Consider the following 24,397-nt stretch of genomic DNA (forward strand, 5'->3'; position numbering starts at 1 on the left):
CACATATTTTGCTTCCAGTAAGTTATCTGCAGAATGTATTATAACAGCGGCAACTAGCTTTCGATAGAATTATATCAACAAGAGGTAGGCTACCAGAAGATGAACCTTTGAATCTGATAATTGAAGATAAAGCAAGAGTATTTCATTCTGTGGCACCTCCCCTGCTGTGAAACTGCCCATAAAAAGAGTTTATCTTTGTGGCATAAACTGGTGATTTTAAATCTATGATTAAAATTCTATTCCTTCATTTCAGTTGTAGAATTATTTACTAACTTACTGTACAGTTCTGAAATATAATCAAGCATTGTTGTTGTGTTGTGTTCCTTTACATTGTTTCTGACTTATAGTGACCCTAAGGCAAATCTATCACAGCGTTTTCTTAGCAAGATTTGTTCAGAGGTTTGCCTTTGCCTTCCTCTGAGGCCAGGAGAGAGTGTGACGTGTGTTTCCATGATCGAGCAGGTATTCGAACCCTGGTCTCCAGAGTCATAATCCAACGCTCAAACCACTATACCACACATTCTCTCAACTCCAAGGGTGTTATCATGCATGAAATACAGTTGGACCTCTATATCCACAACTCTGCATCTACAGATTGAAAACATCCCCCACCAAAAAACTTCTAAAAAACAATCCTTGATTTTTACTTAAAATAAAAATAAAAATAAGAGACACCATTTTACTACATCATTTATATAATAGGACATAGGTATCCACAAATGTTGGTATCCATGGAGAGTTCTGAAATCAAACGCCAGTAGACACCAAGGGTCTGCTGTAATAGGCTCTGATTAATGATACGTATATTCCAAACCATCCTTAGCCTGAAGAGTTGTAATTCTGTCATAAGATGATCTAGCAATCTTATTTTTGCTTTTATCAATTATAGTGCCCCTGGTGTTACAGGTACGTTTCAATTATGCAGTCTGATTTTGTTCCTTTTGTGGTTAGTGTGTGTGCACGCGTGTGCACACGCGCACCTTTATGTCACCTGTCAACTTATGGTAACCTCATGAATTTCATAGTATTTCCTTAGACAATAACTCACATTATCTAGATGCATTCAAAACTCAGAAACTGAGTGGATATGGTCAGTGCCTGCATTTATATTTAATACATGGTGCAAAAATGTCTATTGTAAAATGAGAACATATGTCTAAACAAGTTACAGAGATTTGTTGCTCAATGGCAGTTCCATTTGTTGGGCTTGAACATGAGGCTTGCTCCCAGTCTTCCAGGTGCTTTCAGTTCTGCTTTAACATCTCTGTACAGTTGAAGATGAGCTATCTAAACTAAAAGCATAGACAGTAACTTTATAAGACAACATGATTAGGAAGAGTAACTGATAAGGTTTATTTACGCTCTTGTTCAGACTTATTAACCACAGTTCTTAAGACCATTCTTTCAGAGCAGCCTGCTCATTTTATCAGTACCAGCAATAGTTTCTAATTCATTTAGGAACTGAAAGACAATCTATATAATGGGAATCCTTACCCTTCTCAGGCCTGGCCAGTCTTCCTCCCCACAATTTGCTTGTCTTGAACACTCAAGCTCATTCATTTCTCCACTACTCTTGAAAACAATCCTATCTCAATGGGGAGAAAGAATTCACCGTAACTGAATTCAGTAACATGGGTGCTTGCTTTTACAACATGATTCCTCCCCACCTCTTAATGTAGATAAGTGTTCTTCAAACTTTTTCTTGCATCCATTCTAAAATGCAAGGTCAGTAAATCAGACGGGAGTAACTATGACTCTCTTAGTTATGGGTTGACGCAGATAATGATTCTTCTGCCTCCTCATGGCCCTGCCAGAAAACAAGTATATTACTTGGCCAAGTGAAGAATTGTGTCAACCCACCTATACAATGTACTAGATATTCTAGATGCACTGATTGCCCATAGTTCTTGCCCCAAATCCCTTTAGGATGAATGGGAGTGTATTTACAGGAGTGTCCCTATGGACACGAATTGGACAAAGCACCAAAATTGGCAAATTATTGATTTTGACTTAGGTGGTATAACGCGATGCCTAGATTCTAGAGCATGCAAGTGCCCACTAAAAATAGACAGACAAGGTACAGAGAGATTGTGTGGACAAGGTACAGATATTTAACCAGATATGACTGTGTGGACAAGGTACAGATAGACCATGAAATGAATGGACAAGACAAATTATTACTGGAATGACCTCAAAGACAGTAAAATCTTCGGACGTGGGATTCTTGTAATGATTACCACCCTGTTTCCACATATAACATCTGAGTGTTAAACATATTACCACCTGACCATTAAACATATGCTGCGGATGGGCCACTTGAGGAATGGTCACCCTCTGAAAACTCAAAAAGGAACTGGCTTTTACGTCAGTTATTTACTAGCCAGTTGTAACAGGAAGAGGGCTCAGATATTCCCATGTTGATGTAGCCAGCATCAGTGATACTGTACTGAATGTTTCCACTTATTTTCTAGGCCTCGACCAGACTGAAGTAGATCCAGTGTAAAGCAGAAAACAGGAAAACAGTTTTTGATTTGCAACTGCTGTTCAAAGAGCAGGTTTTTTTCAATGAAATGTCCATCTTGCCAAACAGTCTTTCTTTCTTTAGTTAACTATTTGTCCACCATGACAGGAGGCCCAGACCAGGCTCACTGATGGATCCCTGTGCAGAGAAAAGAATATAAATGAGATTTTGAATAATGATCACCTGGATTATCCATTTAATATTTGTGGAATATATTATCTCATTTCTAAGTTTTATATTCTGAGACCACTTGGAATTTTTCTTACAAATATAATTGACTGAATGATTAATATGTATACTTACATCAAGAACATACATACTACAGCCTTATTCAAACTCAGAGTTCAATTAAAGACTATACTAACTTAAAACAAGTATGTTCAAAATTCTATCTCTGGCTCTGGTCAAAGTGCATTTCAAATGGCTAAAAAAAGCAATATTAAATAATTACCACAAGTGTATAGGGTGCCTCTTTCTTCTGTCCCTCCTCTGTGGCACTTGATGTAGAGGGTTCTGCAGAGCTGGGGCCTGTTGGGGATGTGTCAATGAAGGTTTCATCCACTACACGGAAACGAATTTCCTCTCCTGTATCCATATATAAGTCATGGGCTCCTTCTTCAGTTTCATATTCCCAAACCCATACTTGTTCTGCTTCATCGCTAACCACATAGAAAGTTAAGACAATAGTGTAATAAGACAGAAATTAAGTTCATATTCATAGCCTGAAATGATTTTTAAAAAAATATGGGCTGCCTTATTTAAACATTCATCTGCGATACAGTCTTTTCTCATGATGACAACAAATTATGCTGATTCTAATTACAAATATCTCATACCATGTTATGCAAGAAGGAAAATTTACTAAGTGAACAAGTTGGCCCGAGTGCAAAATGAATCTTGCAAAAGGAAAGTCTGCCACAAACATATTAGAAGAGACTAGGTTGGAAGCAAATTATTATTATTATTATTAGTAGTAGTAGTAGTATCCCACTTTTCTCCCATGATTGGGAATTAGTTAATTAATTGCTGCTACAACTGCTGTTTGTCCACCCTGGAATGAAAGTTAAAGTTATAAAGATTGTCAGCTCATTAATGCAAAAGCTTTGGCTGTAACATTTTGCACTATACTCCTAGATTGTTATTTTTCCACCTTATGTACACCTTGGCCTAGATTGGAGAAAAGTAACTGTAATTATAGTATATAATATTCACCAAACTAATGGATCTAGAAGGATTCCTGAATGCTCTGGGGAAGTTTCCAGCTGCTAGAGCTGGTGGTTCTGCTGATGCCCTGGTTGATCCATTGAATAGGGGGATGACCTGGGCAACTGATACATTTGCTCCCAAGTGTTGTTTTCTTGAATGCAGAGTATGGATTCCTTGGTTCTCTGTGTAGCTTAGGGCAATGAAGTGCTTAGGTAGACGATTAGAGTAGCAGTGGAGACTCAGAATGACTCTGACCAAGCACAATTAGAGTGGCAGTGGAGAAAGACTGTTTTTAGAAGCCTATTTTAGAACCTACTTTACAGCAGGAAGGGCAGCAAAGAAGCAATTATTTGCTGCCTCCATTACACAGGTTCAGTCCCATCCAGCACAGCTATTTTGCACAGTTGTTTTGTGATGAATTTGCTAAACACTTTGCAAAGAAAATTGCTTGGAATCATTCTAACTTGAATTCCACGTTGAAATTAGAATCTGGGGAGGTAACTAAACTGAAATAATTAATCAGTTTTAATGGCTGAGTTTGTTTATTCAATATGATGATGTTGCTTGGAGAGGTGAGGCAACTACTTGCCTGCTAGACATATATCCATCATGACTAATTAAAGCTGCCAGAGGATTAGCCAGCTGTGTGGTGGAGGTTGTAAATGCTTCTTTGAAAGAGATCTATGTTCTAAGCTCTCGAAAAGAAGCAATTTTAATACGTTTAAAAAAAAAAAACCTTCACAGGACACCACCTCCCTAGGTAGCTATTGGCCAGTCTCTAACGTCCCCTTTCTAAGTAAAGACCTAGAGTGAATGGCCATACAACTCCAGGCTTTCTTGGATAGAATACTGTCCCCTATGCTTTTTAACATCCATATAAAGCCACTGGGAGAGTTCATCCAGAGCAGGGGTAGGCAACCATTTTGAGCCGGGGGCCGGGTTGCTGTCCCTCAGACAACTGGGGGGCCGAAGCCAAAAAATAAATAATTAAATAAATTTTTTTTAAAAATTAAATATATAAATAAACCAGGACAAATGTAGGACAAAATTTTCAAATGGAAGACACTTTTTTTAAAAAAATGGAGGACACACGAAAAAATTTGCTGATTTTTTAAAAAATGTTAATATAAATGCATGTTTCTGAGGCTTCTATAGACAATTGCCCCCCAAAGGCCCCGGTGGCAATCGGCGGCAGGACCAGGCTGGGGCCGGTCCCAAGGCCTTGCTGAGCCGCATCCGGCCCGCGGGCCGCAGGTTGCCTACCCCTGATCCAGAGTATCAAGAATGAGTCTTCAGTATGCTGATGATATCCAATTCTATCTCTCCTTTACAACTGATACCAAGGAGGTTATGGTAGTACTGAATTCTTGTCTTGAGGCAGTAAAGGACTGGATACAAGTAAACAGATTAAGGTTTAATCCAGACAAGTTCTGTTATCCAGCAGGTTGACCAACCTGGGATTTGGATTGCAGCCTGTTCTGGATGGAATTAGTTTCTCTCGGCAAAAACAGTTTACTCTGGTGACCAGGAGCCCCTTTGCCCAGCTTCTGTTGGTATATTAGCTGCACCCTTTCTTGGGGAAAACAGATGTGGCCACAGTGGCTCATGCCTTAGTGACCTCCTGATTAGACCCCTGTAATGCACTCTACATGGGGCTGTTCTTGAAAAGTATTTGGAAGCTGTATCTAGTGCAAAACAGCAGCCAGACTGGTGTCAGGTGAATATTTTAGAGTCTTAAGCAATAACTGCTTTTGCTTCCAATTTGCTTTCGAGCTTAATTCTAGGTGCTGGTGCTGATTTAAATGACTTGGGGCAAGGATATCCACTATGACACTGCCAGAAATTTAAGATCTTCAGAGATCCTGTAGCATGACCCAATACCCTGTGAAGTGTGAAGGCCTTTCTCTGTAGTAGGACCTCGACTGTGGAACTTCCTACTCAAGAAAGTTTAAAACTGAATTCTAGGATTTTAGACTGCTTTTAGGAGATTTTAAAGAGTATTTTAATTGTGTTTTAAAAATGTTTTATCTTTGTATTGTTTTAACTGGTTTTTATTTGTTCATTGTCTTGGGAGCCTTTGTGAGTTGGGAGGCAACACAGAAATACTTGAAATAAATAATAAATAAAATAAATATTTTTAAACATTATCATGAAGGATACAATTTGGCAGGCTGTTGTAAGGATTCTGGAGGAATGATGATGTCATCAAAGAACCCAAGAGAAACTGTAAGAAAAAAGTTTAGATTAACGCAGAAGCCATTAGGGAAGTGATAGCAAACATTTTAGGGGCCGAATGTCCAAAGTAAAAGTCATCTGGCGCTGGGTATTACCTGGTGCCGGGGACGGGACTACCGCTCTCTGGGAGCAGGACTTCCACCCTTTGGGGGCAAGACTTTCACTCTTTGGGGGCGAGGACTTCTGCCCTCCGGGGGGCGGGACTTCTTCTCCTCACCATTCCACCTTCAGTTGCCTCTCCAAACACAGCTGAAGGCCTGGAGGGAGGGGGAAAGAAGAGGAACAGCTCCACACCTCTTCCTCCTCCTCTCCCTGCACCATCCCTGGCCTTTAGCTGCCTCTGGAGAGCCCCCCCCCACGTCATCTCTGGCCTCCAACTGCCTCCGGAGAGGCAGCTGGAGAGGGACAGGCAGGAGGGGGAAGAGGTGTGTGTCTCTTCCTCCTCTGCCCCCCCCCCCGCCCCGTGCTGTCCCTGGCCTTCAGCTGCCTCCGGAGACGTAGCTGGAGGCTGGGGAGGTTTGGGAAGGAGGAGGAAGAGACACGTGGTTCTTCCTCCTCCTCCCCATCTCATGCCGGGGGAAATGGCATCATGTGCCACTCTGGCATGCATGCCATCGGTTCACCATCATGGCATTAGCGTATAAGTTGATACTCAGAATGAAAGCTTCCTCCAGGCCACCCACTGATACATCTGAACATAGGCCCAGCATATTAATAAAAAACTAAAATTTACCATGAACTCCTTCTAGACTGCAGCCTTTTATCTCTCCGACTATAATCTCATCAAGAAAGGGATGAAACACAACATACCGAAAATGCACTGTAAAAAAGGAAGAAGGGTGAACATATTTTACTTAGACAAATCATGTTTTGCTTGAATGTTGAGTAAAACACAGTTGGTCATATGCATGCATACATTTAACATGTAGGGGATGTAAAACTATCTATTTCCATGACCACACAGTACTGTATAGCATTGATTGCATCCCATCCCCATTCTATCCTTCAAACTGTCAACGACAACTACCTAAAGACCTCAAGTTTTCCATCTATCCTTCTCTGATTGCACTAACAATGTGTGCAGTGCATGAGTCCAATTTCTGGACAGCTGTGTCAGCTTTATGGATTCTGCAAGGCTGACGTACTGAAAGTAGATTTGTTATGATCTGTAACCAGAGCAACTAGGACAGTACTGAGTGAACTGCAATAGTAAGAGAATTGAAGGTTAAGATGGCCCAGTCTGCTCAAGTGATCTACTGAAGAATTTTTCTTGTATATTTTAGAAAGTACCTGTTTCCAAAATCATCCAGGCAGCATGGCCACACCAGCAAATAAAAAGCCAGCAAATTAAATATACAGTGCAGTGAGTGTTCTGTTAATAGCTTGTATTTTCCATAGTGAGCACATTTATAGCAAATAGCACAACAGTCTAGTGTGGTCTGTCAGAATTTAGGGCTAGGACATGGAAGATCTACAACTGAATCCTCAGTGAGCTGTGAAACTTCAGCATGTTATTCTCTCAGCCTGACCTATCTCACAGGTTTCTTGGGAGGCTAAAATATGGAGAAAAAGGGCCATGAGCTTACTGGAGAAAAGGCAGAATGTAAATGCAGCTGTAACAGACAGACACACACACACACACACACACACAATAAATAATGATAGTCCCTCTCACAAGGTAAACAACCATAAGCCAATTTGTTCACAGACTGAACATTATGATACAGCATGGAACAAGAACAAGAATGCATTTGTGAGCATATCAGCATTGGTTAAAAATTGTGGAATTTCTACAGCATGACAGAACTGTCACCTTAACCTGTTGTAAGGGGAAATGACCATAAGTCTCTCAGATTCCTCACCCACCCACAAAATAGGTGCTTTCCAATTGTATCCAATACCAGCAGAACACTGAATTATAATGGAAGAATACAGAGTACTGTAGGCAGTCAGCAATACTTTTATGTTGCGTAAAAGGGTACTCTTGAAGTTTCATGGTTGTCAGATGCAAAAATAATTGGCAAACCTTTTGTGTGTGATGCACCATCTCCTGGGAATATGTAGGAATCCTCCAGCTTTGTAATGTCGTAGAGACAGATACAGAGACCAACATTATACACAACCTGTTCGGGGAAATAGTCCCAGAAAACAATAAATCCCAGCACTCTGGAAGGTACTGTGATAGACCTCTTGAAATAGAACAAGGAAAGCTGTATCGAAAAACCAAACTAGTGAATTGATCTACAATTGGATAGTTAAGAAGTAATTCAAACTTGCTGGTATCACTACAAAAACAGTAAAGAGATATGACAGAGGGGGTGGCTAAGGGGGAAACTGAAATACACATTCCTGAGTATCCAGCCTTCTCAACAATTTATCATTATTTTTCTGCATTTCATAACTCTTCTATTTCATACTGTGTTGGAGCTCATTTACACAGTAAATATAACCAATGGAAACGTAACTTAAGATTGATCAAAATTTTACAGCCACTTTACAGAGCTATGTGAAATTATGTTCTAGTATTGCAGCTACATTTATTAAATATGAGATTGCACAACGACTGGTATTTTGGATATAAAACTTGTCACTCACATAAACTTTCAACACTTCATTCACTTTACTGGGAGTAAGCCCCCTCAACCTATGTAAGACGGAGCAGTAAATTGGTCTGTATCTAAAGTGTTCAAGTTTCCTGTGTTTAGAATAATCCCTGTGATAGTATAGTAGTGAGGCAACACTCCCAAGGTTTACCTTGTTGGCCAGCTTCTTATTTAACTCTTCAGTGATGGCATCATTAAGCTTCCTTTCAAACTGCCAAGGAGGAATCCGCACAGTATCTGTCATCTCCACTAACACAAACATAGTAACAAGCAAAAGCAATGCTCCTGGGAAGAAAAACGCAAAATCAGCAAGAGAGCTCTCTTTTCTGCTGTGATGGTTGTCTGAGAAGAAAGTGGTAAGAAAAGAAAAGATGACAACCTCAAGTAGGCCTAAGGGAAGAAATAACCAGTCATTGAACAAAGTACAGTTGGGGCAGCTTCCTCCTTTCTTTTATAGGTCATGGATGCGAATGGTGTGGCTCTGCAGAGGTTGTTTGATTGAAACTGCCATTCATCCTTAGCCAACTAATAGTGAAGAACACTACAAGTTGGACTCAATAACATCTGGGGGCTGCATAATGGTTTTTCCCCTCACTGGTCTCAGCAGAAGGGGAATTTTCCATGTCAGATCTAGATTAGAATAGATATGAGGCCAAGAACAGCAGAATGGACTAATTTTGCTCCGATGGATATAACACCAGCTTCAACCTTTATCTGGAAAACCCTGCTTTGAGGGTGCTTACTTATTCCAGAAGTGCTTTCTATCTGCACAGCAACACTTAGGATCTCCGATACAGCAGAGATCCTCACAGGCAGAGGTTTACCTTTCCTAGAACACCTCTACATGGGTAGTAGTTTTATGTTAAATCCCAACCCCCTTGCAATGATAAACATTCTGTTCTATGATATTGTATTATATTTGTTACTGGGTCGAAAAGGACAAGCAAGATATGAGAAATAGTAGGATCCAAGATTGCATTCCTGTCTTTCACAGGATCAGCCACTAAATCCACGTGGGTCATCTTGTACTGTCTTATTTCATGTCCTTTGCTATGTGTTCAGTTCTAAAAAGCATGGCGTACTACTCAGATTGCTGGGGAGTCAAATGTTCAAATCCCACATGCGCCTAAGAGAGCAGATGAACATGTCTTATGTGAAGTTTGGGGAGGAGAGGAGGGACAGAGTGGAACCACAGCCATCTTTCTTTGAAATACGAACTATATAGAAATTGTTAAATGGGAATATTGAGGAAACTTGATAACCCATAGATATCAGATTTCCAGGATGTTCTCCTCAACCCCCCCATGTTTCTTAAAGAAAACCTTGAGATTTGATGATGGAAGGCTGGTGCAAAAGATGCACACATAAACAGTGATTAACTGATCCAAATGAATTCTTAGTTCAGTTATTTGGTCTAATTGTTTGAGCAATTATACTGTGTGTGTGTCAGGGTCACACAGTGTATATATATATATATATATATATATATACACATACCCCACTCACTTCCATGCCAGCATTCTCTGAAGATGCCAGCCACAAACGCTGAGGAAACCTCAGAAACAAATACTTCTAAAATATGGCCACAAAGCCCCAAAAGCCCACAAATAAAATATGAAATCATAGGAGTGTCCTCAGCTTTTATTTGGCAATGCCACACACTTTTCTCAAACGACCACATTCTGCATGCCTTGCTCCCCCTTTGAGGTTAGGGCAGTGGTTCTCAAAGCTTTAGTCCTCCGGGTGTTTTGGACTTCAGCTCCCAGACGCCCCTCTCAGCTTGGCCAATGGTTAGGAATTCTGGGAGTTGAAGTCAGAAAAAACCTGGAGGACCAAAATTTTCAGAACCACCCAGTTATTAGGGCATCTGGTCACCCTGTTTTTTCATACCAGTGTTTCCAGATTTTATTTGGCAATGCCCTCCATTATTTTTTCTGGAGTTCTACACTTTGTGTGGTGCCTTGTCCTCCTTTGAGGTTAGGACTTCTTGTCACCCTGGTTTAGGGGAGGTTCACCATGTCTTATTACTAAATAATAACAAACTATTTTATTATTAAATTTTATGTATGTTATTTTTATATTTATTATTGCTGTTATATTTATTATTTATTTATATTTATTTATTATATCTCCATTTATTATTATAGTTATTGTCATTAACATATAATTAATTAATCATTTATATTTATTATTACATTTTATTTATAATTATGTATTAAATTTTATTTATCAAATTGTATTTATTATTATAATATAATTTATTAATCATTTATATTTATTTATTAAATTTTATTTATTAAATTGTATTTATTATTATAATATAATTTATTTATATTTATTTATTAAATTTTATTTATATTTATTTATTATTGTATAATTTATTAATCATTTATATTTATTATTAAAGTAAATTTATACTTATTTAAACATATTTATTAAATTTTACTGATTATTATTATATTTATTTATTACATTTTATTATTATTATTATACAATGTATAATGTATTTATAATTATTTATTAACTTTTATTTATATCCCGCCTTCTCCATCTGTCTTCAAGTCGTTTCTGAGCTTTATTGGCAAGATTCGTCCAGGAGGTGATCTCCCATTGCCTCCCCTTGATGAGGCTGAGAGAGTGTGCCTGGCCTAAGGTCACTCAGTGGGTTTCCATACCTAAGCTGGGATTCGAACCCGAGTCTCTAGAGTCATAGTCCAACGCTTAAACCACTACGCCACGCACTACATCCCCCCCCGGTCCCTTTCCATGAGTCTTACTCACTCACCCGCTTCGACGGTGGCAGCCAGCTACTCTTTCTGCTCTAGAAGCAACAAACATTTGCCCCACTTGCGCGTGTTACTATCTCACTCATGCGCACCACGCCAGGAAGTGACGAAAAGGAAGTCGAGACGAATTGCATGACGGGAGTTGTAGTCTAGAGGGTGGGACTCTTGGAAGTCCTGTATTATATTGTCCCAGGTTCCTTCCACTTGAGAGAGAGTCAGCTCCCAAAACACACTGCAGAGGTAATTCCAGTTTGAGACTGCTTTAACTGCCCTGGCTCAGTACTAGGGGATTCTGGGAACTGTAGTTTTGTGAGATGTTTAGCCTTCTCTGTTAGAGAGCTCTGGGGCCACAATAAACTACAATTCCCAAGATTCCCTAGCACTGAGCCAAGGCAGTTAAAAATGGCCTCGGAATGGATTATTTCTTTAGTGTGTTTCGGCCCATTGAGCCAGGGCAGTTAATGCGATCTCAAACCGGATTGTTTCTGCAGTGTGTTTGGGACCTCAGACGTCCAAACCCCACAAAACAGTGATGCCTTTATTGGGCCATCCAAAATGCACAAAATACATGTCGCAAGGTTTCGAAGTTCCACTGGCTTCTTCATCGGGCAAAGGGGTTAAAATTATACAGGAGAAAGAAAGAAAGAAAGAATTGGTGATTTTGGTCCTAGCCCTGCATTGGGTCAAGATGTTGTGGTTGTGAAGTTGAAGGCTTTCGTGGCTGGCATCCATAACAACAACAACAACAACAACAACTTATTAAAATTATTATTTGATATTATTGTTGTTGTTGTTGTTTTATTTCACTTCTGCTTGAGCAAAACACTTGATAAAACACGTCACAGCAGAAGAACAATAACCCTGCACACGTTTCCTGAGTAATCAGTGCATTATGTTTAATAATAGGGCCTACTCTTCCGTGAGAGAGTCACAATTCAATTTTCCCGCTTTTTTCTAAGCATCGGCCTAGAACTACAACTCCCAGAGTTCTCTGCGTCTTTAGCTTTTAGTCGTCTAAGCCGCGCCTGTAATTTGCTCACCTAATTTGGACACTTGTGATGGTTTCCTTGGGGGGGGGGGGAACCCGAAGGCGAATGTTTCGAAGATATAGGCGAGTTGCCACGAAGCGGCCGAGTTCTTTGTGAAGAGAGTGATTTATTTTTTTCTGACCCGGCTTAAATCGGACACCTCTTCTGCTCTCAGGACCCCTGGGAGGGCAAAGGACCCTTGGAACGGATTCCGTCAGTTTTCAAGATGTCGGCGCCGTTGGCGGTAATTTCAGGTACGGAGAGCGCTGAGGGTCAAATGGGGTTTTATGCGGGAACGAGGCGAGTTGGTTGGTTTTGGGGCCTAGTTGTCTCTCTCTCTTTGGGCTCCGCTCCGTTTTCTCTCCTCTTCTTTGCCCTTTCAGCTCGGTTCTTTTTCATATACACTCGTCCCTCCACGTTCTCTATGGTTAGGGCCCCATGAACCCCGTGAATGTGGAAAAACCACAAACAACACTATGCCTTTTCCTGAGAGGACACCTCTCTAGGAATCTCTAGGTCCTCCAGCGCAACTCTATGGTCAATACCTGCCAGGCATCGACCATAGAGTTGCGCTGGAGGATCTACAAATGCCTCCTGGAGCGTCCTCTCTAGGAATCTCTAGGCCCTTCAGTGCCACCTTTGGTTAAAGTTGACCATAGAGTTGTGCTGGAGGACCTAGATATTCCTAGAGAGGACATATTGATACAATCTGTGAGTGATCAAATCCGCAGAAGTCAAAGACACAAATGTGGAGAGATTAGTGTCTATCTGTTTAGAAGGAAACTCCCTTGAGTTCGATGGCGGTTGCTTCTGAGTAGAACAACGGGGCTCTAATCTCTCATGAAAGCAAAACTGGGCTCAAAATTCTGCAGCGAAGCTCTACTTAAACTAGCAGAACCCTACAAAAATAAAGAAAACAAATGCTGGAAGTCCAACAACGCAGTCGGAGATCGGCTCCAGATGTGGTGGCAATGCCCCGAGATTGAATAACCGTGGGAAGAAATCCGCACTGAAATAAATACACTTCCAAATGCTACCTGAAATACACTTGTTAAGCATGACTAGCAAGATGTTAGACATAGAAACAAAAAAGCTCTGGAAAACAAAAACAAGAGAACTACCCACAATAGAGGACTGGCTCCTGGTCAAAACCCTAGATAATATAGAATTAGACAGACTGACAAATATGACAGGAACAAAAAAAGTCTTCAGGAACAACCACCTCAGATGGGGACAAAGTAAACATTTACTGTAAAAAGCAATGGTCATAAATATGTCTTACATGTTTACAAAGCCCTGTAACTTTAGAAAGACTGAAGCCACAAAAGACAAATTAGAGTATGAGGGAACTGTGTACTCCAAGGAATTTTTTACTCAAAATCCAAGTAGATCAACTGGAAGTCTAAATATATTTCATTTTATTGTTTAAAAAATCGTAAAGATGAAGAAATGCTGTTTATGAAGTGTATATTTTGTAAATATGAATATTTAATAAATATTTTAAAATAATAACAACAATAATAATATATTTATACCCCGCCTCTCCAATGAGACTGAGGCGGCGTACAAAAATATTAAAAAGCATCAAAATACAATAAAATACAATGCCCCATAAACCCACCCACCCACTCTCTTAATCATCCTTTTCTCCATTTCACTATCACTTAACTCAAATATCTTATTCTCGATACTTCTTAGCATCCTTGTTGCCCTTCTCTGAACCTACCCCATCTTGTCCATATAATTCTTAAAACGAGGTGGAGAATTGAACACTGTACTCCAGATGTGACCTAATCAGCCACAGAATATAGTGGGGCAATACTACTACTCTACTACTACTACTAATTATTCATATCCCGCCTCTCTGTGCAACACAACCAGGGCAGCTTACACATTAAAACAATACAGACCCATATCCCAAAATCCCACCCCTCCCTTAAAATACAATTAACAATAATAATAATAATAGTTTATTTATATTTTCCCGCCTCTCCCGAATGGATGGAGGCGGGATTACAACCCATGAAACGCAGACAAAAACATCAATAAAATACATTTTTAAAAATTTCATTAAAACTAGCTCATCGTCATACAGCAATACAATACAATTATACAGTGATCAGAAAGTAGAACAGTATTTCTTACATGAGGTCAGGGGGGTACGCTTCCAAGGAGGCAATAAGACGGATCTCTTCCCGGAGACTATTCCATAATTTTGGAGCAGCCGCAGTGAAAGCTCTTTGGGAAGTCATTACAAATCTGGTTGTTCTAACAGATTCTTCCCAGTTATCCTGAGAGTGCAGATTATGTAGGGAGAGGCGTTCCTGCAAGTAACTCAGGCCCAAGCCATGTAATTTAAAACATTTCTTAAAATGACAAACAAAATTTAACAAACAGTTCAAAGCAGTGGCTGTGGCGAGAGTCAGGTATAGGAAGTTCAGATTTTTGGTGGCCGGTTATCTATTCAGGAAAAGCCTGCCGGAAAAGATCCATCTTTACAGCTTTTTAAAAGCTGTCAAAGGTGGTAATGTGACGGATCTCTTGTGGCAGACCATTCCATAATCTGAGTGAATTACTTCCCTCAGCTTGATATAGACTCCAGCCACACATTGAGTGAGAAATCCCAGAGGTCCAAGCAGGGTTCAGGAAAGGAAGAGGCACTAGGGACTAGGCAGATCTTTCCTTAAACTTGGAGATCTAGACATGATGCAAATGGGCAAAATGACGTCTAAGATTGAATAACATAGTATATATGAAAAAAATATGGAAGAAGACTGGAAACCAGTGAAGGCATACTTGAAAAGTTTATGGCCAAACACAAGTTTCTCATAGATGTGAAGTCGAAGGCTTTCATGCCTGGCATCCATAGTTTTTTGTGGGTTTTTCAGGCTATGTGGCCATGTTCTAGAAGAGTTTATTCCTGATGTTTCACCAGCATCTGTGGATAAAAAGAAAATTAATTCATTTGAGATGTGGTACTGCAGAAGAATGGTGAACATACCATGGATGGCCAAGCAGACAAACAAATGGATCCTAGAACAGATATTAACCCAAGCCAGCATCATTGAGGAAGAACTCAGCCAAGAAGGAGTGGATAGCATCCACTCCTTCCACTGGCCAAGTTCAGGACCGTGGCGGTGGCCAGGATCAGGACTGAGCATGTGTGGTTGCAGTGGTGCCAGTGCGGCCTTGTGCCAGTCTATTCGGCCTGTTTGTTTCGGGCCTTTATAAAAAGAAACTGTTAACTGAGATATGCCTCTATTTAAACCTAGAAACAACAAGAAAGCAAAAAAGTCTACAATAGTCTTTGTCCATTCCAGTGTTCTCTAGGTGTGTTGGACTACAACTCCCACGATCCCTAACCAGTATTTTTGCTAACCAGTCATTTGTTGGATTGTGGCCTCTCACTCATCTCTGTATTGTAGATCAGCTCATGTCCCCTGTGATCCAGTTCTGGTTTATCTGGATTTTATGCTTGGGAGGCTTGTATCTACTCCATAATGTTACTTTGGTAAATGACACAGTAAATTTATTGAGGGTTATTATGGAACTTTCAATTAAGTAATCATTTTAAGCTTTTCATCAACACTGTATGTCTGAACAATAGCAATAGCATATGTGTGCATCTCTAATCTCATTTGGTGGAAAATACTCTGATAGCAGAAAGAAATTCAACTATAATGGGTTGTGAATTGTAATGTGGCTTCCATTCTGTATATATGTGTTTCTAACCCAGATTTCTTGTACTTTTAGATGTAGGGGTGTATTGCATCTTAATATATGGGAAAACCTGAATAATAAATGGAGTAACTTCCTGTGTTGATAGCTGAAGGATGAATTCGTGGGATCTTTTCATGTACCAGTGACATCTGGGTTTTGTGTCTTTTTGAAGTCCCTGCCACTTCTTGCATGAGCATTTTTTTCCCCTTTCCAAACATATAGTTTGCCATGGAAAGTACTGGCAATGGTCTCTATTGGACTATTAGATCTCTAATAAACAAAAAATGTGATTATATATTGGAAGGGATATATCATTATTACTCTGGGGAGTGGATATGCATGTGAGTGCTCCGTCATTGCTCTGTTTTGTTTGGGTTTTGACAACTGGACTATACAATGTGTTCTGTGGATCTTCCAAGATACATGGATTTATTATAGCATACCTTTTTTTGCTTGAGTACAGCCCATTTTCATGTAATCATCTAAATGATTACTCATATATGTTCACTGTTTTTCTTTACTATCTGAGTTGTGTAGCATGGCTTCAAAATTTTGAAACAGATAATTTATGGCGGGATACATAACACCCAAAAAGGACAATCAGCTGGCGCCCCCTTTTCCGCCAGCGGAAAGCCACAGCAGATAAACTGCGTGGTTTCCCGCCGGCAAAAAAGAACCCGCAAAAAGCGGGTTCTTTTTCTGGTGCACTTGTGACGCCCAAGTGCGCCAATGGCGCACTCATGACATCACAAATGCACCACGACGTGAGGACGCTAAGCATCCATCACGTCAAAATGGTGGTGCCCGTGTGTACAGGGCACCACCATTTTGACGAACGGAACACGTACTAGGGTTGCGGGGTGTCTATAAGTGATGCCCCGAGGCAACCCTAGCACGTATTCGTTACATGCTTAAGCGCCCATCTGTACTGGCCCTATTTGTCTTAAATATGTTGCTGTGAAATATTGTGTGTAGATAAGTAATGTATGATCATAATATTCTTCTGTTCTAAATTTAACTGTTTATCTTACTTGTAGCTGCCAGTTTATGGGGTCCCTACAAAGACATTTGGCAAGCAGTGGTTAATGCCATTTGGAAAAGGCAACCTGAAGCAATACATATTCTTGACCAGATTTTAAAGAAGCATAAACCTGACTTCATATCACTCTTCAGAAATCCGGTAAAAAGCAGGCTTTTCTTCTACTGATTGAGGGAGAGGGGGAGTGCAGTTTAGTTGGCATTCTTCTGTTTTTATGGTAACTATATTACAATTGTACATTGTGGGCTTATAATAAGGGACAATAGGTTCATCTAATTGGATGTTTTTAATAATGATGTTTTTTAGGCTTTTTTATTCCATTTCTCTGATAGTATAAAAGAGCTTGCTTGAATAATTTTATTATCCTAAGCATGCATACAATGTTACCTTATACAGTGAAATTCACTTCTGGTTAATGTATTTCAGATTGTATTGGGAGAGGTTTCTCAAATACCCTAATTAAATTTATTTGCTCAAGATAATATAAAAAACATCCATTGAACATGTGAAATATACTTCTAAGTGAAGTGGCTGCACCCCTTCATAAAGCTGTAGAACCAAAAGATGGTTGTGCGCGCACTGGTAACTTCTTCTTTTTTTTTTTTAAAGAACAGTTTTTATATGATCACAGGCAGCAGCAGCATCATTTAAAATATATTTTATAAATTACTGTAAATTTCAACAACATGAAAATTGCAATAGTGTTGAATAGTATTCAAGTAAAAACATAATTTCATTAATTGTAAAAATGTGTAATAATGCAGTTTGTAATTTATAATTGCTTTTTACACATTATGTTATGTTGAACTTAAATTTTACTGCTACAGTAACTGCAAAACACAATGACTACAATATAAGTTAAATTTCATCCATTTTTTTTTGGAGGGGGAACTGTATTTTATTGCTATGACTGCATAACCAGTGTCACACCAAGATTAATACAATGTCCCACCAGTGGTACAGGTATCATTGTCTGAGAAGCACTGGCATAGGGCAGTGTCTCTAAAGGCAGGCAAACAGTAAATCAGATGGTAGCAGAACTGCATAAGGATGCTTTTTTTATATATATAAAATAATATTTATTTCAGTTTTTCCATACCATATGAGAAAAGATTTTCACTGGTAACTTCAAGGCTGGACTTTTGCAATGTGTTGTACATTAGACTACCTCTGTACCAAATTTGGAAACTTCAGTTAGTTCAAAACCCAGCATCCAGGCTGGTTACTGGTATATCCAGAAGTGATCATATCACACCAATATTGAAATCACTCTTGATACAAACCATAATTTGATTTCCAATTCCAAGCATTATAAACTGCACTTTGATCCTGGTTTGGATGGATGTTCAAACCATTCTTTGCCTGTTTATTTGGCACTGCCAATTTATTAAGGTGAAGGAGAGAGGAAAGGTAGGGAAAGAATGCCTGGCCAGATCCCCCCTGCTTTTCAATCTTTTAGTGTATGGTTTAGAGGAATGGGAATATACTGGCCTCACATGACTAGACTAGGTTCTCACAAGTCCTTAATTCAGATCTCACTGTGGGCATATGAGATGCTGATAAAGATATACATTGTGATGATTTAATCTCATTTCTACATTGTGTTTCGCAGTACTGAGAAATCTGTCCTTAAAGTTAAGGGGATATGATGGACCCTCCCTTGTATTTGAGGGATCCATCAGGGTACTAAAGTATATCAACTGTCTGACTGATGTACCAAAAATCACTCACAGTCATTAAAAAAACGCCTGTTCCTAAAACTAAACAAGTTGCTATTATCCATTTAGAAAGGAATTTATTACCTTGCAACTTTGCACCAGAAGCCATGAAGTGAATCAAAAGTTCTGCTAGTGGAAATTTCTGTCACCCTGTCTGCCATTTGAGAAGTGGCTCCAGATTGTGTCACAGCTTTCTAAAGATGGTTTTGGGATACAAAGGGACTGCAGTGTATTGGGGGAAGGCGTTGCCCCTCTTTCATTTTCTTTGGATTCACCCTTTCATCCCATCCCCTAATATTTGAAAAATCAGATTAATTTTATAAAGAAGTGTTAAAGTCTACAGTTACTGTAAAGCAGTGATTTCCAAACTCTGGCCTTCCAGATGTTTTGGACTTCAGCTCCCAGAATTCTAGACCATTGGCCAAGATGGCTGAGGCTTCTGGGAGCTGAAATCCAAAACACACGGAGAACCAGAGTTTAGGAATCACTGCTGTAGAGTATTTTAAATGAATGCCTGCAGATTGGACAAGAACTTTTTTTCGGCATTAAAATGTTTGCGGCATGTGAAATGTCATGGAATTATTTAGAAGTGGAACGCAAGTATAAATATGTTTTACCTATATTTTAATATAAACAGTTTTTCTGTCTAATTAATATAAGATATTAACAGTTCGTTTTAATTTGTTTTACAGCCAAAGAATGCTCAGCAGCACCAGAAGGTTCAAAAAGCAAATACTGAAGGAGTTGCTATCCAGGGACAACAGGGAACCAGACTGTTACCAGAGCAGCTCATCAAAGAGGCCTTTATTCTGAGTGATCTTTTTGATATCGGAGAATTAGCAGCTGTTGAACTTCTGCTGGCTGGTAAGGTCATAATATGATGGACAATTTGTTTAACATTTTGAATATGTTTTCACAGCATCTCAGGATATAAAATTCCTATAAACATCTAGTACTTAAGCATATGAGCTGTACCTGTTTCTCTGCTTGGCATTGTAACAAATCATAGCTTGAATTCTGATAGTTCCAAGCAGAGTACAGTGACTGACATGATTAGAGGCAAAGCGAATCAATACTTCTTCTTATTATTATTATTATTATTATTAAGCTTTATTTATAGAGTGCTGTAAATTTACACTGTGCTTTACATACATGCAATCAGTTAAAAGTACAATAAAATAAAATAAAAATGGTATAGCTCACTGGTTCAGGGTGTCTGTATTGATTAGGACTATCGATAGAATTTTGACCCATTCATCCAGGAATTGTTTCTTGCATTTGTCAAGTGTTTTGCTGAATATCTGCTTTATCTTAGTTGTACAACATATATTCTGAGATCTATATGTTGAAATTTCCTGGGCATGTTTTTAAGTGTTAATTCCTTTCAGAAATTAGAAAGAATGAATTAAATTCTGTGGCTTAATTTTGGAATAACATTTTTGTATAACCTTTTTATTTTACATACCAGTCATACCCTAATCACTAAGCACCAGATCATGTCTGATCGTGGAAGCTAAGCAAGGTCAGCCCTGGTTAGTACTTGGATGGGAGATAGCCAATGAATACCAGTTTCTGTAGGCTATAATTTCAGAGAAGGGAACTGGCAAAACCACCTCTAAGTATTGCTTAACTAAGAAAACCCTTTGAAATTCATGGTGTCACCATAAGTGCACAAATGACTTGAAAGCATATACACACACTTCATTTTTAAAGTAATCTGTTTTTGTAGTTTTTTGTGGGTTTTTCGGGCTATGTGGCTATGTTCGCCAGCATCTGTGGCTGGCATTTCTCTGAAGGTGCCAGCCACGGATGCTGGCAAAACATCAGAAATAAACTTTTCTAGAACACGGCAACATAGCCCCCCAAAACCACAAAAAACTATGGATGCTGACCATGAAAGCCTTAGACTTCAAATCTGATTTTGTGTTGACTTAATTTGAATTAATAATCAGGCCTTATTGTCTTTTCAGGAGAGCACCAGCTGCCTCGTTTTCCTGGGTTAACTAGAGGCTTAGTAGCTGTCCTCTTATACTGGGATGGAAAGCGATGCATTGCAAATTCATTGCGGACACTTATCCAGTCTCGGCGAGGCAAGACATGGACATTGGAGCTCAGGTTTGTTTTTGAAACAACAGTTTCTAGAAAGAAATGATGTCAATGTTATTTCTTTGTTGGATTTGTTTGAGACTAAAGTGTTATAAGGTTGCTGGAGGGCCCAAACTGCACCCATGTGCTTTCCAGCTGCTGTTGCACAGCCAGATAAGAAAGAGCTACTTTCAGCCTTTTGGAGTTCCATGAATATACTTGGATGCCCAGGAGAGAGAGGTTCTTTCTCCAGCTGTGCATTAGAAGCCAGTTGGTGACAAGATACATGCCCCCTCTGGGTACTGATTAGCCACAGGGGTGCATCTGTGATACATCCCACCTGTATTGTGCAGCTGGGAAAAGAAACATACATCATATTCCAGAATAAGTATGCTGGCAGTTTTTATTTTCTGCCAACAGTCTAATAGAATCTTGGCCTTAGATGTTACAATGAACTGTATTACCTTTGGAGGTCAATGGACGATGCCATTTTTTAATATGGTCCCATGTTGGGGGGGGGGGAGGACTCTTCCGGTGAATGCTTCTTGTCCTCTCCTTCAGGAAGGTTCTAACTCAGCTTTCTCCTGTTTTTCTATTTTTCTGCTTGCATGGGGCTTGCTAGATGGGATGCAATGGCTTAGGGGTTAAGACAACAATTCTGATAATCGGAAGATTGAATGGTTGCTGGTTGGAGGCCTGAGTGCTGCATGATGGGGTGATTGCCTCTCACTAGCCCCAGCTTCTGCCAACCTAGCAGTATTATTATCATCCTAGTATTTGTATTGAACAGTATTTTTTGCTGCTAGGGGAAAGTTCATATTTGTTAGATAAATTATGTTAAGGTATAATTCAATTTATTATATTGATACTGTGGATTTTGTTCTTTGTATTTTTCTATATATATATTTATATATTTTTTCCTTGCTTTAGACATTAGGTTTATGTTTTGTATTCTGGCTTATGTTTATTGTATGATTATTTTTTGTATCTAATGTTCTTGTAATTCGCTTTGATTTCCGTGAGGAAAAGGGAGAATAGAAATAAATAATTATTATATTGTTATTATTATTACAAAAGCATGCAAATGCAAGAAGATAAATAGGTACCACTTTGGTGGGAAGGTAACAGTATTAGGTGCAGTCATGCTGGCCACATGACCACCAGAGCAGTCCTCAGACAACGCTGGCTAGTAACAGAGATGAACACTGCTACAGTTGATAACAACTAGACATTCATGTCAAGGAACTACCTTTACCTTTATGGGGCTTGCTGCTTGATGAGGCTTTAGGAGACCATTAAAACTGCTTGCTTTCTAGAAGGATGCAGTTTGTTCTGTCCCTGTCAAGATATCTCTTGGCCTGTTGTATCCTGGCCTATGTTGTAAAAATCTTTGTGACAGAATTACACTTTGAAAAATGGTAGCACAGCTGTTCCAGACCTCTGCAATACCTTAAAAAGAATACAGTTGTCATTCTAACTTTGCCTGTTTCCTAGCTTTTTGACCCAACTAGTAATGACAAGTAAACATTAGCAATTAATCAGGCATTTCCTGACATATCCATTTTTCTATAAGACTGTAGCTTAGGGCCAGTCAGAAATTAGGGGAAAGATTTATCCCAAGCCACATTAACTGCACATCTTCAAAAGTTCTTATATAGTCACTGTGATAAGATGTAGATTTTTCTAGTTATTATTATTGTATGTTTGTATTCTCTGTGTGTCCTAATAGCGTTGGTAGGGCTAGCTATCTACAACATTTTAGAAGATCCTCTGTTTGTCAAAATAAACATAGCTGAGAAATCGCTGTCTCTTTTGATTTCAGTCCTGAACTGGTGTCCATAACAACACGTTTTACAGATGAGCTGATGGAACAGGGCTTAACTCAGAAAATTCTGACTTTAGTATCTCAAATTGATTTAAACACTGAGTTTGAAAAACTACAGAGAAAACGAGGGCTGGGCAGTGAAAAACATCGGAAAGAGGCAAGTACTATTTTAAGAGTTTGTAATCCTCAGAATACCTTACCTCCTGTGTAAAAATTGGAGAAGGAAGGCCAGTTGCTTTTACTCTTCTTTGACTCATGTCTCTTAACTTTGCTTTCTGGGAAATTTGGAGCCGAGACCACTCTATACCCAATAATTTCCTACACAGATACCTCTTCTGTGAAAATAATTCTGCTGAGCATATATGTATACCTGCATGGTGAGCTGCAACCAGTTAAAACTTCACCGAGTGTGCATGCACTTTTGGGTGCATATACTTTATGAAGTGGGTGTTAATTATTTTTCTAAAAAGTCAATTGTCACATAAGATAGACAGTAAAAGTTATTTAGTATTTCATATTTGAGGCTGCTGACTCTACTTCACATATGACATCAAACGGCAATTTTGTCTTTACATGAGTTTTGGGTCCATATACTCGTTATCCTAGTTGATTTTCTCATTCAGAGCAAACTGTATTTTGTCATTGCATCCAAACTGGTTTCTAATTAGAATTTAGAGGGCAAATTTGTGTATTTGTGAGTTCAGATATAGTAACCAGGTATGGTTTGCTGTTAATTATACAGTCAGGGAAAAAATTAGAACCTGTGAAGGCAGCAGGTAGCATGCAGGTCCAAGACTTGCTTACAAAATATATTTTGACAGAGTTGACGATTTATTGGTAAATTACACACCAGTAAATGTATCCTTCACTGACATGTTCATAGTGTGGCTGAAGTAAAGAAATACTGAAAGGTATTGCTTTGTTTCCCAAATTTGTAGCCTTAAAATTAATTTTTCAGAAACTACTTCAAGGTACACATTCAACTTGATAAACAGTGTTATTGATTAGATATTTGTGAATGAATAATACCTTTTGAATATAGAAGGCTTTACTCCTGAGTAAACATGCATAGGATATGATAATAAGTGATAAACAGGCATATTTTAAAGGTAAAAAGTGTAAAATTGTATGATTGAATTTATTCTAGGTTGCTGATCTGATCAAGGAATGTCGGCAGGCATTAGCAGAGAGCTTGTTTGTTTGGACATGCCAGTCACCACTTAGCCGGGATGATACTTTAATCCTTATTAGTTTCTTAGAGAAAGTAACTCCGGAAGCTGATGGCTCATTGGACAGAGTCAACTTAGCACTTCTTATGGCTCTTCTCTATTCCTTTGATGTCAGCTTTCTAGAGCAAGGCACTGAAGATCGAGAAGGTAAAACCAATTTTCTATCCAGGTGAAGTGATGCATTAAGATATATTAACTGCACACACAAAATTATGTTGTTTTAAACATAAATACAAATAATCCAGTCTGGGGGAGTGTGTGTGTGTCGGAAATGTTGAATAGAACACTTTAAACAGCCTTAGGGGCATTTCACTTTTTTGGAGGTTACTAAAAATCTGGTGGAAGAATGATTAGTACGAATGAACCTCACTTGTTCATGGGGGAAGGTTTGGGAGCATTACA

At 39.1% G+C, this 24,397-nt stretch overlaps 2 protein-coding genes across 4 annotated transcripts in view; one reads left to right on the top strand and one right to left on the bottom strand.

Annotated features, from left to right (window-relative positions):
• Nucleotides 1-1,096: 1,096 nt before the first annotated feature.
• Nucleotides 1,097-11,430, bottom strand: LOC149312052 (DNA-directed RNA polymerase III subunit RPC8). 2 transcript variants are annotated; one of them, XM_089523848.1, is made up of 7 exons: nucleotides 11,351-11,430; nucleotides 8,717-8,850; nucleotides 7,989-8,085; nucleotides 6,696-6,782; nucleotides 5,888-5,951; nucleotides 2,973-3,180; nucleotides 1,097-2,659 (listed from the first exon to the last, which is right to left on the bottom strand). In XM_089523848.1, the coding sequence occupies exons 2-7, from the start codon at nucleotides 8,825-8,827 to the stop codon at nucleotides 2,606-2,608; spliced, it is 621 nt and encodes a 206-aa protein (XP_089379974.1). In that variant the 5' UTR covers nucleotides 8,828-8,850; nucleotides 11,351-11,430; the 3' UTR covers nucleotides 1,097-2,605. The 2 variants fall into 2 exon arrangements, with proteins under 2 accessions (XP_089379974.1, XP_089379975.1); XM_089523849.1 differs by having other exon boundaries at nucleotides 8,717-8,907; nucleotides 11,351-11,427.
• Nucleotides 11,431-12,592: 1,162 nt separating this feature from the next.
• Nucleotides 12,593-24,397, top strand: part of NUP205 (nucleoporin 205) — a 48,803-nt gene continuing 36,998 nt past the window's right edge. For both annotated transcript variants that reach the window (XM_089523850.1, XM_089523851.1), the window contains exons 1-6: nucleotides 12,593-12,633; nucleotides 17,137-17,279; nucleotides 19,549-19,720; nucleotides 20,827-20,971; nucleotides 22,764-22,923; nucleotides 23,914-24,142. In XM_089523850.1, coding sequence (XP_089379976.1) covers nucleotides 12,606-12,633; nucleotides 17,137-17,279; nucleotides 19,549-19,720; nucleotides 20,827-20,971; nucleotides 22,764-22,923; nucleotides 23,914-24,142 — 877 coding nt within the window. In that variant the 5' untranslated portion in view covers nucleotides 12,593-12,605. The remainder of the gene's footprint in view (nucleotides 12,634-17,136; nucleotides 17,280-19,548; nucleotides 19,721-20,826; nucleotides 20,972-22,763; nucleotides 22,924-23,913; nucleotides 24,143-24,397) is intronic.

This window comes from Sceloporus occidentalis, unplaced genomic scaffold, assembly GCF_023333645.1.
Source record: "Sceloporus occidentalis isolate IW3139 unplaced genomic scaffold, rSceOcc1.0.p SCAF_5, whole genome shotgun sequence".
Lineage (NCBI taxonomy): Eukaryota > Metazoa > Chordata > Lepidosauria > Squamata > Phrynosomatidae > Sceloporus > Sceloporus occidentalis.

Bases quoted from the DNA above. Each gene is read 5' to 3' on its own strand.
- LOC149312052 (XM_089523848.1), bottom strand. From the start codon at position 8,827: ATGTTTGTGTTAGTGGAGATGACAGATACTGTGCGGATTCCTCCTTGG. The intron at 8,086-8,716 runs GTAAACCTTGGG...TTCCCCGAACAG, and splicing joins ATAAGAAGCTGGCCAACAAG to GTTGTGTATAATGTTGGTCT. The intron at 2,660-2,972 runs GTAATTATTTAA...TTCTCTGCACAG, and splicing joins AGGCACCCTATACACTTGTG to GGATCCATCAGTGAGCCTGG.